At 37.1% G+C, this 18,339-nt stretch overlaps 1 protein-coding gene across 2 annotated transcripts in view; it reads right to left on the bottom strand.

Moving 5' to 3' along the window:
• LOC149661704 (rhomboid-related protein 2-like) overlaps positions 1-18,339 on the bottom strand; it is a 110,971-nt gene that overhangs the window by 3,795 nt on the left and 88,837 nt on the right. The window contains exons 1-6 of one of the 2 annotated variants that reach the window (XM_089843274.1): positions 14,619-15,163; positions 10,186-10,845; positions 749-891; positions 343-455; positions 170-270; positions 20-74 (exon numbers count right to left, since the gene is read on the bottom strand). In XM_089843274.1, the coding sequence (XP_089699400.1) occupies positions 20-74; positions 170-270; positions 343-455; positions 749-891; positions 10,186-10,845; positions 14,619-14,627 (1,081 nt within the window). In that variant the 5' untranslated portion in view covers positions 14,628-15,163. Of the gene's footprint in view, positions 1-19; positions 75-169; positions 271-342; positions 456-748; positions 892-10,185; positions 10,846-14,618; positions 15,164-18,339 lie in introns of those variants that run through there. The other variant, XM_089843273.1, reaches the window with a different exon arrangement.

Genomic DNA, 18,339 nt, shown 5'->3' with positions numbered 1-18,339 from the left:
AAAACCAAACAATATTCACCTATTATAAAAACTCCGCCCAACCTGATTAGACCAAACTCCATTTGATGATAATTCTGAAACAGTAAAAAAAGAAGAAATAGGTTAAGCCATCGTTCCGCAACACAAACATGTATGTTATAATTTAGGTCAAGATATATCAATTACTTACTAGTAAAACATTGGCCAAATGAGCCGCTAAAAGGGCATAGACACCGCCGGATGCTCCGACTAAGTACACCTCGGTATCAAATATGGAAGTGCCCAAAGAGCCTATCATTTAAAAAAAGCATACATTAAAATAGGCTAAAAATAGACCAAAAAATAAATAATATTGAGACTTACCAGCAAGTACACCAGCCATGTATACAGTCCCTATTCTTAACGAACCGTGCACCATTTCTAGTGGCAGGCCGACCAGAACTTGGACCAGTAGATTAAAAAGTAAATGGATCCATCTGAAAAGACATCGAATACATTCATTAAATTTATGAAAATGTTTAAGAGGTCTAACAATATTCAAATTCTAATTCCAACCCTTCACTTGGTCAAAGTTAACACCCCTGCCCCCCTGGAAACCCACGCTCCATCAACTGGACTGTCCAGGATAGATAGGTACTCATTGAGAGTCCAGAACACGCGGCTGGCTACCCTGGACAACTTAGTATTACGGTTGGTGAAGCTTGGGTAAACCTAAACAGGCCATCAATCTTGCGGGAATTGAAGATAGTACAACGTAAAGAACACTTACCCCGCATGTAGGACCATGTAAAAGACGAATCTCCATACTTCAGACCTCTTATCCGGTCTGTATATAAAAAGACTATCGATGGGGACTGGTCCCGTCGTTGTGATCTGACCCATCGACAATGTATAGTAAGTGAAGAAGCCAAGCTAAGTAAAGACAAATTTAGAAAAACAAACTTTAAGTATCTCTCGCAAAAACTGAATAAATAAATAAAACTTCAAAAAGAGGCAAACATCAAAAGAAAACCTAGTTTCATTAACAAAACATGAATTCCTCTTTTAACTCTTATCCTCCGAATAATTTATAATGCCCTATTTACAGTTTAAGGTAATGGTACAGTACTTAGCCTAGTAAGTAATTGCGAATTGAATTATTATTCTTTAAAATTGTCCGTAAAAACTTTCCCCGCTGATTATCAATTTGAATGCCTGCTTAAGTACGGTGTTATTTATAAACATTGAGATTTCTCGTTAAGGATTCAATAGAAAACAAAAAAGAATTTCAGCAACGAATCTTGTTTTCAAAAATTTTTCTTTCATATTTTCGTTTAACGCGTTTCGGAAGCGTTAAAAGCCTACTTTATCAAAGAAGGACGTACGTAACCCCCATTTTCTTATTTATACAAACCAGGCCATTATTAAAGGGAATAAGAAATATATTTTCAAATTATACACATTTTAACCAAGAAGTAGAAACCGATAGAAACATTTGCTACATCTTGGTATTTAACCATTTGGATAAACCAAAACCCAAGTAGGTCTAAATCTCGGTTGACTTCTTGATTCTTTATTTAATATTTTACAAAAGGGGGTAAGCAAAAAACAAACCCCTTTGGTGACTTCTTGTTTCAACAACCATGGCCAATTTAACCCAAGTAACGTTAAAAAAAAGCGGGGAGTGACGGGTGAAGAAAAACGGAAGGTTGTTGAGATTCCCTCCTGGATTTTTTTTTTGATTTTTTTAGGTATGAATGAAGGCGGTATTTAACTAAAGGCGGCTTATAAAACTATGAATGAATGAATGAATGAATGAATGAATATGGTGGACAGTTTCCGCTCGACAAATAGAATAATAAAAAGATATTGCGTAAAAATACAAACGTTATCCTGTGTGTGTGAGAGATAGATACTTGGTTGGCGCATGCATGCACTTTCATCCATCCCTATAGCACAAGCTAAGGCCTATATATATATATGCAGATGGAAATTTTCTCTATTTCCGCGCTTTTACAAAAGCTATAGGAATATATATAGGAAAGGACCGGAAACGTACCTCCCGTACATCCGGAATCCCAAATACGTAGCGTGTGCCCTAGCTTCTTTCCCCCATACCGTGATTTTTTTAACACGGTATAGCCTTGGCTTTGCTATTTATGGTTTTCAAGGGAGAGTCTCATCAGTGACTTACATACATTCCTGAGCGCAATAAGCCTCTTTGGACTAACCAAGGAATCATTAAGGATACCAGGGCCATACCCCCATTGAGACGCAAGTCGTCATTCAATTCATCCCGACTCCTAATTATGAATTCCCGCTCTCCGAGTTAAGTTAGGCAATATTAAAAGGTACCTATTGATTTCGAGCAACTCTATTTAGGCCTAATTTCAGGGATTTACCTTTAGAGACCTTAATAGAAAGAATAAAAGAAGTCAAAAATTTGCACAGCGGCCATTGAAACCCCGGTAACCGTAAAACGGACGTTGCTATTTTATTTTAATTTTGATGATAATAATGGATGGCGGGAGGTATTTTGGGTCGTTGCGCGGAAATGGGTGGACAGGAGATGGGAAGTTCCAGTGGAACAAACAACAAGCAAAGGTGGAACTTTACGCGTGATTTCGTTCCTAAAACCCCATCCTCATCCTCTCCCCTCCTCTCATCACTTCTCTTATTTCCCCTCTTCTCAATTTAGAAATTTAATTGGATAGAACCGGGCCCTGAATTTGTACTCTTCATTCCAAGTTGATTGTTTAGATTATTATTAAAGAGTGGAGGAGGAGGATTTGCTGCGTTAAGATTTTAAACAAGAAAGGGGCTGGGGATAGAGGGGGGGGGGGTTGGTGAAAAATAGGCCTAAAAGTCGATAAGCCTCGGCGCCGCTCGCGTCAGCCACGCGACTCGTCATGCGAAGCCATTTCAAAGATTTCTCGGTCTACTGTAACCGTGTGCTTTCAAACAAATATATCTGCTTGGCTGATAATTTCTCTCGCCCAAAATAAAAAAAAAATTAATGCTAAACCTCCCCCGCCCCTTATCGCCAGCCAGATACCATGGTCCATTCTTCTTGTAGCAATACAAGCTTGCATCTGCCATTTTTGCAGGAAAACATACTCCCTCCTCACTTTGGTGCGGTTGAAATCTCCCCGGATGCGATGTTTGACCGTGCGTGGAGACATTTCCACCCTAGCCAAGAACCAATATAACCAACCAAAAGAGTGTTTGTTCCCCATGGTGACCTTACAATATCTCAACCTATTATACCTTTGGATACATTGACTTCATATTAAAAGACAATGTCGAAAATTCACCTCTTCTAAAATTTTCCCATACCTCATTTAAAAAATAAATCGAAAAATCCCTGAAATAACCTTTAATTATCTTCTGAAAAAACGCCTTTCCCCCTTTACCGGAGTTAGCTACCTTACCAAGCCACCTGAACTCTCAGCAACACGCAAACAGTAACCTCTAACTCTGGCTAAATTGCGGTTGACTTCGATTAAATTTTGTATTAAAAAAAAAAATAAGATAACGCCACTATTAGCATAAAATACACAAAACCCTCAAAGCAATATATTTTTACGTCGCTTCGCTTCCCAAGGCTAAATACTGAAAATAAAATTGTAATTATAATTATAATTTTACTAATAGCAGCTTCCGTTTTAGAACACACTCTCACTCAATCTTTATAAAGAGTATCTTTAAATAATAATATTTAAAAAAATTCATAATATTAAAAAATCCCGTAAAAGTAAAAATTTCCCCTGTGGATTCAAGAAAAACTTTTACTACTTCCTAAGCTTTAGGCGAATTTACGCTATCAATGAACTCGACGTAAAAAGAGTTGCTTCTCGCGGCAATTAACAACGTTTTGTACAAATCCCTAACCGGTTAATCAAGAACATAGTTTATTCATTCATTCATTATTATTTAAATTTTAGGAGATTTTCTTCTCTTTTTCATTGAGATTATAAGCGTGTACGTAGGTCGTGGTAAAAACCCTCAAAAAATATGAATGAATGAATGGATGGAGCCCCTGTTTGACGGCTTCTCCCTGGACACCAATGTAGGAAAAAGACGAAGACCCATTTCCACTAACATAAACGATCCCTAAACGTTCTTATCGCAACGAAAAGCGGTGGCCTTTTTATTTACGTTGGCAGACCGCATAAACGAAAAGAAATAGCCCATCTTCAAGAAAAATAATAGCCGTTTGCCTTCCGCGAGACCAGAACTAAACCCATGTGTGACCCCAGTTTGCGTCGAACTTGTCACAGCGGCGAATTAGAAGACTGTACAATTAACGATTCAAATTTTAAACCACCTATGGTTAAATTTTGCGTTAAAGTTACATCGTGACCTTCTGACCTCTAAAAGCGATACATCATAATTCTCGTTTAATTCAAGATAATTAGCAACATTGTTACTTCTAAAGAGTGACGTTCATGGACATCACGCCATCGTTACGGACCACGGACACGCGTGTACTCCGCCGCATTAAGAAAAGGCGAAAAGTTTCTAAACTTCTTGAATGAATGAAAAATATCTAAACGTTACAACAAAAGATCTAGCTAGTCGCGCACCAAGTTTTGATGAATGAAAGGAGAGAAAGGGGTAATCAGAAACGCCAAGCGAAAAAACACAAGAGACGGGCGGGGCCCCACCAATGATTTTTTCTTCTTCGTTTTCATATTTTTAATTTTTCTCTTTCCTCGTTTCATTCTTTCGTTCAATTCTGAGTCGTTCTTGTTCTTAAATCGTGAAAAGAAAAGATAGGGAGGGTGCCCGGCGATTCGCGTGGCTTCTCCTTTAAAAGACAATTTTTTTTCTTCTAGGCCCTAGCATGCATGCCTACTTATAATTATTATTCTAAGTCGCGGCGACCATCGCTGTATAGAAACTCACCCCCGCTTTTTGCATCCAGATCCCCCGCTAATATCCTCAATTTCAGGTTCAATCTTACCTGACACCTTTGTCTCTTGTTTAAGTGATTACCCGATAGTATGTAAAATAATGTAAAAGGTATGTCAGGTAAGCGTGCTTTTGGGGTAATTCCCCCCCGGTTCTCCCTTACAAGTTTGAAACGTCTTCCGGACCGGAGTATACTCCCTAGAAAGAATTTGCTATTCAAATTTCTTCTCTGACTTACCCTAGCTAGCTAGCACACAAGATGGAATTTACTTTTTATTTTTTTTTTATACTACAAATTGCGCGTAAGGAATTTTTTTATTTCTGTTATACTCTTTCAGTTTGAATTTGCACCGTTATTAAAGCTTCGGTTAAGGTATTTCTTATGTCATTAGGAATGCGTTAACCCTTCTTTAGCCGCGGAGGAAACTGCTTCTCTTCTCTGTTCTTATCTTTCATGCCTCTAAGTAATTTTACTATAGTTTTGGAATAAATTTAGAAGAAAGGGTATAATATATATTTTTCTTTTTATTTGAGAGAGAGAGAGAGAGAGAGAATGTAAAGTAATCAACATTGGACTATGTCTCTATTTACAATATTAAATTATGTACTAGCAATTAAGTTAGGCCTAGTTGTTGGTAAAACATTGCAAATATATTATAAGTTGATAATGGGTACCTGGACGGCAAAAATATCATAGAAAATTTAGACTCAACTCGGCCAAAGAACAAGTTTCCCTTAATTTCTGATAGACCTTCAAAAACCACCTCTAAAATATTGCAAGTTCACCCAATATAATACCTAATATTGTTCGTTAGGCATTTGTTAATATAATATAAGTCTTATAAACGAAGTTATCTTATACCTATTACCCCTTTACATTAATTAATTCCACGGCATCGAATATACTTCATTAATAAAAGTTTCAACGTCGAGTTTTAATGACTTCCTAATTATGTAAATAGAATTTTTCAAAATTAAAGGACGACCGGATTCTTTTTTATTTTTAATTTTATTTTAATCCCCGCTTGTATAATCTTTGATAACTTCTCTAATTACTAAATGATAAGAATTCTTTTCAAGTATTTCTTTTTTTCTTTTGGAATTTAATAAAACTTTCATGGACGAAGATTAAAACTGAAGGCGGGATTATTACGTTGCAAAAATAACTAACTACCCATAAGTCCCGGGTATTTTACCTAATCTACCAATCAGAATATAGCGTCGGTTTTTAATTGACCAATAAAAGAACGGGAAACCTAAAAGTAAGGTACAAATTGCAGACTGATAATTTTAAAACCCGGGGCTATACGACGAATGGTATAAGATTATTTTTTGGTTAATTGGCTTTGTAGACAATTCGTTAGACGATTTTAAACAAAAATTAGACATACCGAGAAAATAACCCATTAAAATACTTCTCGTAACCAGTTTTTAGACGTCATCCCGAACATACGCCGGTCGCAAGACGATTTCTTTTTTAAATTATACACGTATGCTTCGTGTTTTAATAACAATAATTAAAGGTTATTTCGTACTAATTTCAAATTCAGAATTATGTAATTATTAATTAAAAACGAATGCTCAGAATTAGCAACGAAAAATGGCTACGGTAATGGTAAAATACGGAATTCTATACTTAATTAAGGTTCGTTACAGATATTAAGACCCTCTAAATTTTATTTATGAAAGCCATACAATAGCTTGACGTAACAGGTAATCGGGGTAAGCGAGAACCCATATAGGAACTGAGAACGTTGAAAGACAAAAAGGGCCTCGATCAATTTATACGTAGTTTTCATTCTGAATATCCTAAGAGAGTTTTCAAAATAGAATATTTCTAACGTTCAAAGACGAACTTTCCATTAAAAAACAAGAGTTGATGGACAGATATAGATCTAAGATGATTGTCCTATTCAACTTGTTATTGTCGGTAAAGTCCCAAAATAATTTAATTTGTTGAATAACAAAAAATAATAATAATAAAAAATTTCCCAGTTATTAAATAGAGAAATAACCCCAAATGGTTTTTTTTCTTTTTTTTTTTCAGAATTTTTTTAAAAAAAATCATTGAAGTCATCGGCCGTTATTAAAATAACGACATCCTAATAAAAACAATTTTCACGTTCGTAGGAGGATGCTATACCATCGAAAAATACTTTTTTCTCTTTCGATCCAAGATGAATCGAGGAAGAGCAGAAAAAAGAAGAAAAATAAGTTTTTTTGGAAAAGGATGGTGGCAGCAGATGGGAAGCGGACAACTCCGTAGAAAAAAAAAAAAAAAAATAATAAAGAAAAAAAGTTGCATGCCTCGTTAGATCCATACCAATAATTGCGCTGTGAAAAAAAAAGGTTTTTCTGGATAGAAAAAGATAAAGACGGTGAAATAAAAATGAAAATATAAAGAATTTACCGGCAGACACCCCCTCCCAATATTGCATCAAAATATAGTTAGAAAGAATAGACCCCCATGTCACTATGATTGTTTTTAATTGATTAAGGGCTGTAAATGGTGTAAAGATATATCGAGGACTGTATTATATGTTTCAACGTGATATATTAGAACAATAGAAGGGGCTTACTGCTGCATAGTTTAAGAAATATTGTATATTTTAATTCGTACAAGGGTATATTACTATATTTTATATAAGTTACGTTAAAGATTGCATGTGAAAAGGCTTTGGTACGATTATCATGGGCGAAGCCTTAATGGAACTAAATTGGAGTCACCCTTTCGCCTTTCAACCAGCCTTTCGACAGTTATGATTATGAAAATGGAGTCACGGCAGTTCTCCGCCCTATTTCACACTAAGCCTAACGTAAAAAATAATACAACCTGTCATCAGGCCTAAAAACCGTTTCGAATACGGTGTTCCAAAAGAAGATAGGGAATCCTTATCAATTGTAAGGCTGTTCGCGATGTAAATTCGCGTTGGGATGAAACTGAAGCCTTAAAAGAAGGGTACCTAGAGGGTTTTTTGCAAGGGTTTCCTTGCTTGCAACAAATCAGCTAAGAGCCAGCTAGAGCTACAAGCCAGGAAAAAAAGAATCGAGGGTGGAGAAGCAAATCTAAACTAAGATCAGGATAGAGCTGTGTAGGAAACTAGGGCATTTCCATATAAGACCCGGGATAATCTCGACTCTACCTTATCCAATGCACCTTTTTACTAGTATTAAGGTTGAGGGAATATCGCGCCGAAGTTATCTATAGGGGGCCAAAAAGAAGAAGTATCGAGGAAGAAGATTCTCTCAAATTAGGCGTGATCGGTCAAGCCGAAAGATTTCCTCGGGGGTCACCATATTCGAGTGACTTTTGGGAGGAGGCCCTCGTGCACCCTAGCGCGACCCGCCCGTGCCAAGGATCCCCAAGACACGCGTCCAAAATCGCGCCAAAACAAAAGCCACGCACCATGAACCTTTCTTCTTTCAGAAAATCTCTTGGCCGTGCAGCCGAATCGAGCTAGGATTATTCGAACCATGCAATACAGTATACTATCAGCACCTTAAGCATTTACTACGCACGGATTTGTTAACAGGATAGAAGGTATTACTGCCAACGGACGAGTTAATCAGGTGCCTATGAACAACCTACGCGTGCGAAGGTGATGGAGGAAGGTTAGGTGCATGGTATATATTGGCATCCTTTTCTCATATATACATAATATTATAAAAGGAAATGGGAGGGGAAATTCATTTGTTAAAAATAAAACAATACTGGGGAAATTGTAGCGTATTTACGCTTTTCATATCCGCCGGTATTCTTGTTAAATATTATTAAATTTCCTACACTAAGTTAATCAACTTCTGCCTCGAATTTATTTATTTATTTATTTACCACGCGCTTTATCTTCGCTGCAGGTAGTAATTGTTAGGTTCATAACTCTCCCTATCAACAATTAAGGTTACGAGCTATGCCATTCATTCAAGGTACGTGCTTTCGAGTCGAGCAAGCCAAGAGTGAACTCGAGACACGGAATTGCTAAAAGAATTTCCATTGATTACGTATATACCACCGCCACGCGTATCAACACGTATAAAAATAAAACTCGATAAAAAATATATAGGTATACCCATTTGACAGACCACACCTGTATACGCGAAGAAATTGTTTTTATTGGACCGCAAACTACATACGATGCCGCTGCTGTTAAAGTTTTCTACGGAAATACGCTACGTATATACGACTTCCTTCGCGCAATGCGATGCGATAAATTGGCCCACACACAGATCTCGGGTCCAACGTGCAAGGTTATACCAGAGGTTACAAAATTTACAGGTAAAATGGCATTACTATAACTTCCGAAGGAATAAATAAGTATAAGTGGATGGTCTAATATAAAACAGCGTGGGTTTCAGTATACCCGCGACCACAATCGAGTCGTGGCATTGAATATTAATATCGAATTTGGAATTATAAGGCTAAATAGCGTAGCTGCCAATGCTGTGTTAAACCATCACCGCACCAATCAGCTTTGGTAAACGGGGAAGAGCCGGCGAGGATGTGGATGTGGAGCAATTGAGTTTAGGAAGATGGAGAGAGATTGTTCAAAAAACCTTGGACTTCATTTTTTTCTATTTGTAATTTTCCCACTCCTATATACTAGCCGAGAAATTTCTATTTCTTTAAATCGGCCCGACTGTCTTGTACAGAAGGTAAGTATGTAGGATGGCTATTAAGAAAAAGGCAGCTAAGTAAGAGCCCTAAAATTGAAAAAAAAAAAATGACCTTAAACTCTTGTAGAGAAAAATAATTTTTACCCTTTTCTTTCTGGAGTCTGGGAGACCACCCCGAACTCGACCTTTCTATTTGAACCTAATCTCCTTTTCTCTCTCTCAGTCTCAGACGTTTTTAAATCCAAGTCCCCGGGAATGAGACGTTTACATCCCAGAATAAATTTAAAACTCGCGGTCGACGTATAACATCTTGATATGGGGATGGAATACGAATGTCTAAATATCTAACAGCAGCTTGACAGATATCTTGGGTTTAAGTAAAATGGGGGATATGATTGGCAGATGAATCTCGAGACCTTTAGTAATAATATTCAAATTTATAGGCCTTGGCCAAAAGTTGACTCAGGAATTTTAAATCATCGAGTATAGGGAAGCTTTTGAAAAATGTAGGTCAAAAATCAAGGGTTTCGATAAGGGGTTCTTTTTTTCACCAAAATCGCAAATCTTGAAAAATTCTATATGTGATTAATAAACATGGAAAAATTTCTTTGGGAAGTCACGCGGTATGTAAGAATCGAGAGGCTATTCAATTTGGACAGGTAACAAAATTACATTTTTAAAAAATAAGAATTTCGTTCTTACCTCGACTAGGGTGACCAGAATGACAAATAAGGGTGGCGGGCAACACGTGTAATTGTCCGCGTAATATTTTCGGTCCCTTTCGTCAGCTAAAAACTCTTTCGCGACGGCGCGAACCATTTTGCCGAAGAAAGGTCTTCGTTTCGCGGCGGCGACCACTCGTCCTTTTCGACCGTTAGCCGAAATTCGTTGGTGTTGGCTACTTCCGCCGGGAACGCGAGAACGACTCGAACCCCCGGAAACGGAAGAAGGTGATTGTAGGACTCCTTGAGTCGAAGGGTATCCTTGTCCACTTCGATGACCGGGCGTCAACAAACACTGACCACCGGTGACGTCCTCGTCGTCCGCTTCCTTCTCTTGATGATGTTGAAGGCGCGAAGTTTCGAAGGTGACCGCCGGTCCTCCCCCTCCGCTACCGCCTCCGGAAGTGACCCCGTACCGACCGGCGGAAGGAGTCACGTTGCAACAGGAAGTATAATCGTAATATTCCTCTTCGTCTTCTTCGTGGTACACGTCCTCGTCAGGTCGGTAAGGACGCCGATCATGTCGGTCGTAACTCCGACATGGAAACTGGTGCTGACGGTGGCAAGGCGGGTGACTCCACAATTCGCGATCTCGCTGTTGAACGGCGAGTTTGAAACTAAGGCTTCGTTTACCGCTCAACTACAATAAAAAACAGAAAAGGTAGAACTATTTTTAGATTCAAAGAGTGAAGCATTTTTTCAAAACCATTATATTCTTAAAAACATCAGACCCTCGTTGCGAAATCGACTAGACCTTACGTAGACTAATTGATTAAAGTCCATCTCAACCTCTAAATTCAATATAAGAAGATATAACAACATTCTACATAGACAACGATGCTTGGTAATCTCAATTAACTTATGCAAATATTTCAGGCTGCATTCTTCATCTGACCAAATTTTCCTTAATGTACCACTAATAAAGTCCCATGCCAGTCTACCGAATTAATTAAAACCCCCTCCAAAATAGACACATTCGTTCTGGTCCAATCTAAAAGCATATAGAAGGATGGGAGCCTTATGGACTCGTATTGAAATGAACTCTCAGACCACTCTGGTTGACTGTCTACCCTCGGAAGAGTGCTTTAAAATATTATTAAATCCAATTACTCTAGATAAGGATAGTGAAATTTAAAGTTAGAGACCACCAAAAATTTTTATCACCAAACGTCTGGGAATGGGACTGAAGGTATAAAATAAAATTATAGAGACTCGAGGCAAAGCTTCAACCAAGGGGAAAAATTTATTTCACAGTTTCAATGAATTCGCCAGAGTATATACACCGCGACGCGTGGAACAATAATTAAATTTTTCAGAGCCAAGATAAAAGGTGAGCCAATAACACCCAGCCACGCAAAAGAGGAACGTCGCGACAACGAGAGAAGTTAGCTAATAGTTAGGCTTAGCGATGGCGCTAAAAATGCACGCGAATGTATATCTTTAATTTAGCGAAGTACGCGCGAATTTCTATACACACCAACCACTCTAGGAAAATAATACAAAAGCGCCGTCGAGCGCGAGCAATCCTAGGCCCCAGATGAGATGAGATGAGTTCAAAAAGGTCACGAGAGCCCAAAAGTAAATTATACTCGCAAATAAAGTGGTAATATAACACAGAAATATTTTTGGGGGTGGGGGACAAAGATAAGAGACGCTATAGCTATAGCTGAGAAATAAACACTCTCAATTTAATGGAGTGGTACTTGGTCTAAAACTCTGTTAACATTTTCAAACTAACTTTTCAAACAAATTTTTTCAACACCTATAACGAAACAAATATCAGACCCACCTACACCTATGAGTGAACGAGGTTTTATCTATTTATAAATAGCGCTTAAAAGTAATCAAATATTTAAAAATAACCCACGCTAGCTTTTACTTTTCTCAATTTGCCTTTAATGGTATTAAAGCTAGTTTCGGTCTAGTAACCAATGCATAGTTTAGAATTTCAATCCTTTTTGTACCGCAAGAATCCATCGCGTCAGAAGAATTCTTAAAAGCAACTCCGATGCATGCGCCAGCGTTTCCTTCCCAAAAAATTTGAAGTCTACCGTGCGTGGTAAAGTGATCCGTTGAAATATTTAGTCACTCTTTAAAAATATAGAGATGGAAAAATAAACGCGTCTAGGGAGGAAGAAGAAGATGTTTCATCCGCAAAAGAGGAGAGAGGCGGATAAATAAAAAGATGGGCCAATAGAGAAAAAAGAAGCTCAAGATGCGCGGTGATAAAAATCGGCATCTTTCAAAAAAAAATATATGTAAGCCTCGTGCCCCTCAATTTCAGTTTACCCCTCTAGAGAATTTAGCAATTTTAAATTTATTTATATTTTTTCTGTCTCTTTTTCTTATTTAAAATATAGACAGAATAAACGTTGAATTCAGAATTTTGCCAAAGCCATATTTTTTCCTATTTTTTTTAAAAAAAATATAAATATGGTTTAAAAAAAATATACTAAAAAATAAGTTCTGATAAATCGTTGGTTTTTCTGCACAAAGAATTCCTTTCGTTTCGTCTATACCAAAAATTGGAGCGTAAAATATTTGATAATTTAGCTGCCATTTAATAATAAATAACCGCGAGATCACGATCGATTGGTGTTGGTGCTGCATTTTTTTTTCTTTATTTTGATCAAACGCGCGGGATTTTTTAGAAAACCGTTTCACAGTTCGATCTTGGGAGGTTTTTAAAACTTCAAGGTTATATATATAGTTAGTTAAGTTGATGTTGCGGGCTTGCGGCCTTTTTTTTTCTTAAAGAACTATATTATAAAATTCACATAAAGATATAATAAATTGGTGTTATTTAGTGCATGGTTAAATACATTATTTTTGAATATTTCCTTTTTAATTCGATCAAAAATTTTTAAATTACGGTATAATGATGATGAAAAGATGAATGTAAAGTTATGAATAATGATGAGTTATATTCAAATAAAGTCATTATATTATATTATAAAAGAAAAAGGTTCGGAAGTAGTAGATGTAAACCAATGTTTCTCATCCTTTTTTCTTTGCAAGAAATCAGTAGGTTCCGATTTTGGCAACTAAATTTAACCGTCTCTTCCTCGATAAACCTAGACCTTCGTATCTATTTCCGTATGATATTTGAAACTTAAAAATAAGAGTTCCTTGGCCTACGGGTGTCGTTTAAAAAACGAAAAACAAAAAAAAATCTCTACTATGACTGTATCCCAACGTTTTCTTGTAGAGGTTCCAGCTAGCAGCAAAGAGTTCAAAAACATTTTCACGAATAGTTCTTTTTACAAGACTACATCATCTTCCTTAGCTGCTACCACACCGAGATTTTTTAGACTTAAATTTAACGTCATTCGGTTTTCAGTAAAGAATTTATCGAATTATTCCAAGAATATTACGAAATCCTCTGGTTTTTGGCTTCAATAATATGAAAGGTATATTACATAAACGTCACATGACAATGCAGGCATTGTAAAACACTCGAATCTTCAGCCAAAAAACTGGGAAACAAGAATTTAAAGATGATAATAATACTCTTAGTAAAAAGGATTCAATTCACGAATTGAGGCTAATGCGCTGAATATATAGTTTAAATATAATTGGCGAAGAAGTCTGTCTAGAGTACTGTGCGGTAATCGCTATAGCTCCCCATGCTCTTTTTCCAGTACAGGCGAATTCCCGTTACCACGCTATTAATTTGCAACATGGTGTGGGTTTTCCTATCCTTGACTTCGTAGACAAGTTCCGAATATTCAAGCCAGAACTTATTTTTAGCTCGTTTACATCTTAAGATGATGAATTTAAATTTTTAAAAAATCTTCTAAAAAAATTTTTTTTTCTTCACTCTTGAAATGGAAGATGAGATTTTAATTCGAAAATAAAAACCCATATCTTTCTTTTAATTTTACGGAAATTAAAAAATAAGGACGTAGACCCCAATACGTTTAATTTCTTAAACTTTCACCCACATAACTAAAGAGAAAATATCTGCGAAACCATTTAAATTTAAATTAAATTCTCGTAGTTTTGAGTAATTAGTTATTCAATTATTTCCGCGATTATAAAATAGCTTATAATTTTCACCGTTTTAATATTAAAACTCGTAATAATTTAATGATACGCATAACCCTTTCGTTACTTTCACGTAATGTTGTAGTACACAATAAACCATTAATTAATAATAAATAATTAAATTTAAACCTTAATTTTGAAGCCAAAAACACTAATTTTAAAACAAAAAAATCTCTCTTCCCATCATCAACTCCTGTCTAATTATTTCTCTTAGTATTTCCCAATCCTTTAAATATATAAAACAAATGTCACGCTCTTCAATCACAATTTTAAACCTGTTGTTTCTTTAAAGTTCACAAATTAGGGCGCCAAAAACCCTCAAATACTTGGAAACAAGCAAGCAAAAAGGAGAACAACTGATCCTACCTGGCACATGCAGAGGAGCGCCGATCGGAGTTATAAAAAACAAAACACGTAAACCTTTTCTCGTGATAAGAAGTCAGAGTACACAGCCGCGCGCGCAATATTTCGCGTGACAGCACGGATCGGAGTTTCGTTCTAGACTGAAGATTGAACAAAGTTTTTTTTCCTTCAACACACAACGTCCCGCAAAAAGTTTGTTCGACTCAGAGAGCGAACGAGAGAGAGAGAGAGGAGGAGAGAAAGAGAGGTAGGAACGGAACCAGCAGAGAGAGAGAGAAAACGTCCCAAAGTAGGAATACAGGATCTCTTACAGACCCCGGAGGATACTAACTCCCCTCCTAACTTCCGCTTAAAAACTTTATATTCCCTCTAGAGAGAGAGAGAGAGATCGCGCCGTCGTTTTTAATGTAATTCAGTGGCAGGGTATAGTATACTATAGGCAAAGCCATACTCTCAGGTATAATAATGGAAAAAAAAGGCCAGTTCTTAAGTACATCCCCGATTCCTCCGACTTGCATCTGCTGGCTAGGGGAGTACACAAACGATAGGTCGGACACGAGCGCGTACGTTATTCAAAATAATTTACAGGGAAACTGTTCTCTGATCATATATAAATATATGCGCGCTAACAACAACATGTGGTGGGACAAATGAGGCGTGGTTTATCGCGATCCTTTAATTTTCAGGGTCAGGCGATAGCTACGTCATCTGTTCTAAGATCATACGCGCTAACATCAACATGTGGCGGTATAAATAAGACGTGGTTTAGCTCCGTCGTTATAATTTTCTGTAATCTAAATGGGTGAGGCGATAACTACGGCATCTGTTCTCAGATCATACGCGTTATCAACAAATGTGGCGGTATTAATAAGGCGTGGTTTAGCCCCGTCGTTATACTTTTCTGTAATCTAACTGGGTAAGGCGAGAGCTACGTCATTCGAGAACGAGATATGTAAACTTGCTAGCTGTTATTATAAAGTTCGAACTGCGAAGAGGAATTTTTGAGAAACCAATTTAAGACGCTCGCGTCCAACCCCTCGAAGAGAGAGAGAGCGCGCTGGATCGGATGACAGAAGGGCACGCGCGAAATGTGTTGGGGTCGGGACTTTTTCTTTAAAGACCCATTGCACGAGCGCGCGTGTAACGACTGCCACGCGTCTACAAAGTCTGAAACGAAACGACTGAAGGTAGTAGACTTGTAAAGAAGAAAAAGAATTTTTTTTTTTTTTTCTTTCTCCGTCTCTCGTGTTGGCTTCCGATTTAGCCTGATAGTCGACGCCATAAAGACTGAGTAGAGCTCAGACCGCCGCTGATCTGAGCATTGCCATAGAGTCAGAGCACCCTGAGCTAACACCCTTCTCCCCCCCCCCCTTAACGTTTTTCAAAACGCAAAGTTTTTGACTCCCTTGCACGGGGTGCGGGATATATAAATAGGTTTGCTAAGTTTACTGAAAATTTAGAGTCTTCAGGCATTTTTTGGGTGAAAACATCGGAATATTCTGTATTTTAAGCCTAAAAAATTTTGAATATTCCATATTCTATTGATTTTATAAACCGAAATACCTTCCCCGTGTTTTTTAAAAAAAAAGAAAAATTACGTCACTCCAGTTCAGTTCAAACGCATCCCACGTCAAAAATAGGCGAAAATATTTTTCATATTGAAATAAAAATTTCAAAAGCGGGCGTTAACATTTATAATAATTTTGAAACAATTTTTTATATTCTTTAAAAAATTTTTTGTTTTACATACGTTGGTAAACAACCTTTAGAGTATATCCTGGAGGTAGTTAACTTCATATAACTTTTAAAATAATTAGGCCTTAAAATATAATAAGAAATCTACATTTTAAAGATAGTCTAGCTACGGTCGTTCATTTTTCCAGTTTGAAAACGTCCTTGAGAATTAAGAAGAAAGTTTTCTGAAAGAACGAGATCTGCCCACAAGTTCATCCCCGAGTAACCTTCATCCCTAAAAAATCTATCTTCCTTCGTAAAAAAATAAAAATAAGATATGGATATAGAAGAAAAAGTGGCGCGTGGGATACAAAATTTCTGATACCAGGGTATAAGCTGCATGGTATTTTTCGATATCTTATATGGACTTAACCTGGGTAGCTATTTTTTTCTACTAGTGGATTGAAATTGAAATAAAAACTAAGAGATGCAGACAGGAGTGGAGAAACTGTCTTATACTCTTTTTTTTTTAACTAAAAACATCCCTCACAATTTAGCAAGCCTTAACGGGAGAGTGAAGCGATGTGAACTAAAAGCATTGAACGTAGAGTTCACTTTAAAGGAAAGGTTAAATCCTTTTTATCTGGAACTATATCCGCATGGGACTCTAAAAGACAATTGAGCTATTAACATACGCGATAGGTCTAAATGTGATTGCGAAGCAGACGACATTCTATTAATTGGCTACAGTAAATTAATTTAACTTCTATTATTTCGTTTAATATTGTAGAGACAACAATATTTTTAATAGCATAACCCTTTCTTCAAGAAGTCCAATAATCTGAACTAATATTTTAATATTTTAGTATTTCCTTTGAATAATCTACTTTTCCTTTAAGCCGACTTTCACACTATAAAAAATTAACTAACGGGCGATGAGCCAAAAAATTAAAAGTCTATAGGGTATACTATATTGTAAGCGTTAAAATAATAGAAAGTCTAAAAATGTAAAAAAATAAATTAATAGGCCAATTTAGACAAAGATCAACTTATAAAAAATAGATTAGCCTACTGATAAGAGGTTTCCTGTATTGTGAAAGAAAGGAGATTAGGGAGTATCGTTTTGGAGTTCGGTTTATGGAGTACGGTTGTAACGCGGCTTATGTATGAACAATCACAATTTTAAATATAAATCCTGACTTAGTCTTAATGACAATAAAAGTATTTTAAATTAACGAACGACTAATAATGATTTTAGAACTAACACAAGTATTCAGTCGAAGAGAGAACACGAAAATACACGACGATTACATCTCAGAAGTGGGATACTCGGTATCTAGTCCATAGTTCGGACTGGCCTAGTCAACACGCTCTTAAGAAACACGAATGTTCCGAAACCTTACGCGCCACGATCACGATAAGTCCACACGGTAACCGTATGCAAGAACAGACGAATTGCCCTCACGTACGATACAGCGAAAGAGTGAGATCGGTATATTCAACGAAGCTACGGGTGGAACGATGCAACACGTGTAAAAGTAACGCGAACGTATACGGTAACGAAAGTATCGCGGGTGCTATTACTAACCACAACGAACGTTTAACCCCACGAAACGAAACGGTAACGCTAAACCTACGAGATAAGAAAGACTTATTAAACACGGACACTTACGATACGGATTCGGAAGTCAACGATTACGACTACGAAAACCGAAACGAACTTAGTTCGGGCAACGAAGACTCTAATGAAAGTAATTCAGACTACTACGAAGAAAGTCACGGTGACAGTCTCGAGCAAAGTGTACGAAGTGAACAGACGATAAGTGAACGAACAATCCACGACGTGATTCTGCAACGACGTAACGCAATGCCTAACGCGAGCAATCAGAACGAAGGATCGGCGGGAGCAACACCGGGATTCATCCCCATGGACATTTTTCAACAAGCCATTAAAGCTGCAGTATCAACCGCTGTGCAAGAAACCATGGCAGCAATGAACGCTAACAACGCTAACCGAATGCCCAACGTAAATCATCAAGCTGCAAACTTA

This window comes from Phalangium opilio, unplaced genomic scaffold (assembly GCF_054372755.1).
Source record: "Phalangium opilio isolate 3A_F unplaced genomic scaffold, DU_Popi_V2 ptg000070l_1, whole genome shotgun sequence".
NCBI classification, from domain to species: domain Eukaryota; kingdom Metazoa; phylum Arthropoda; class Arachnida; order Opiliones; family Phalangiidae; genus Phalangium; species Phalangium opilio.
The sequence above is the reverse complement of the archived record's forward strand: the minus strand, read 5'-3'. Positions and strand labels throughout refer to the sequence as shown.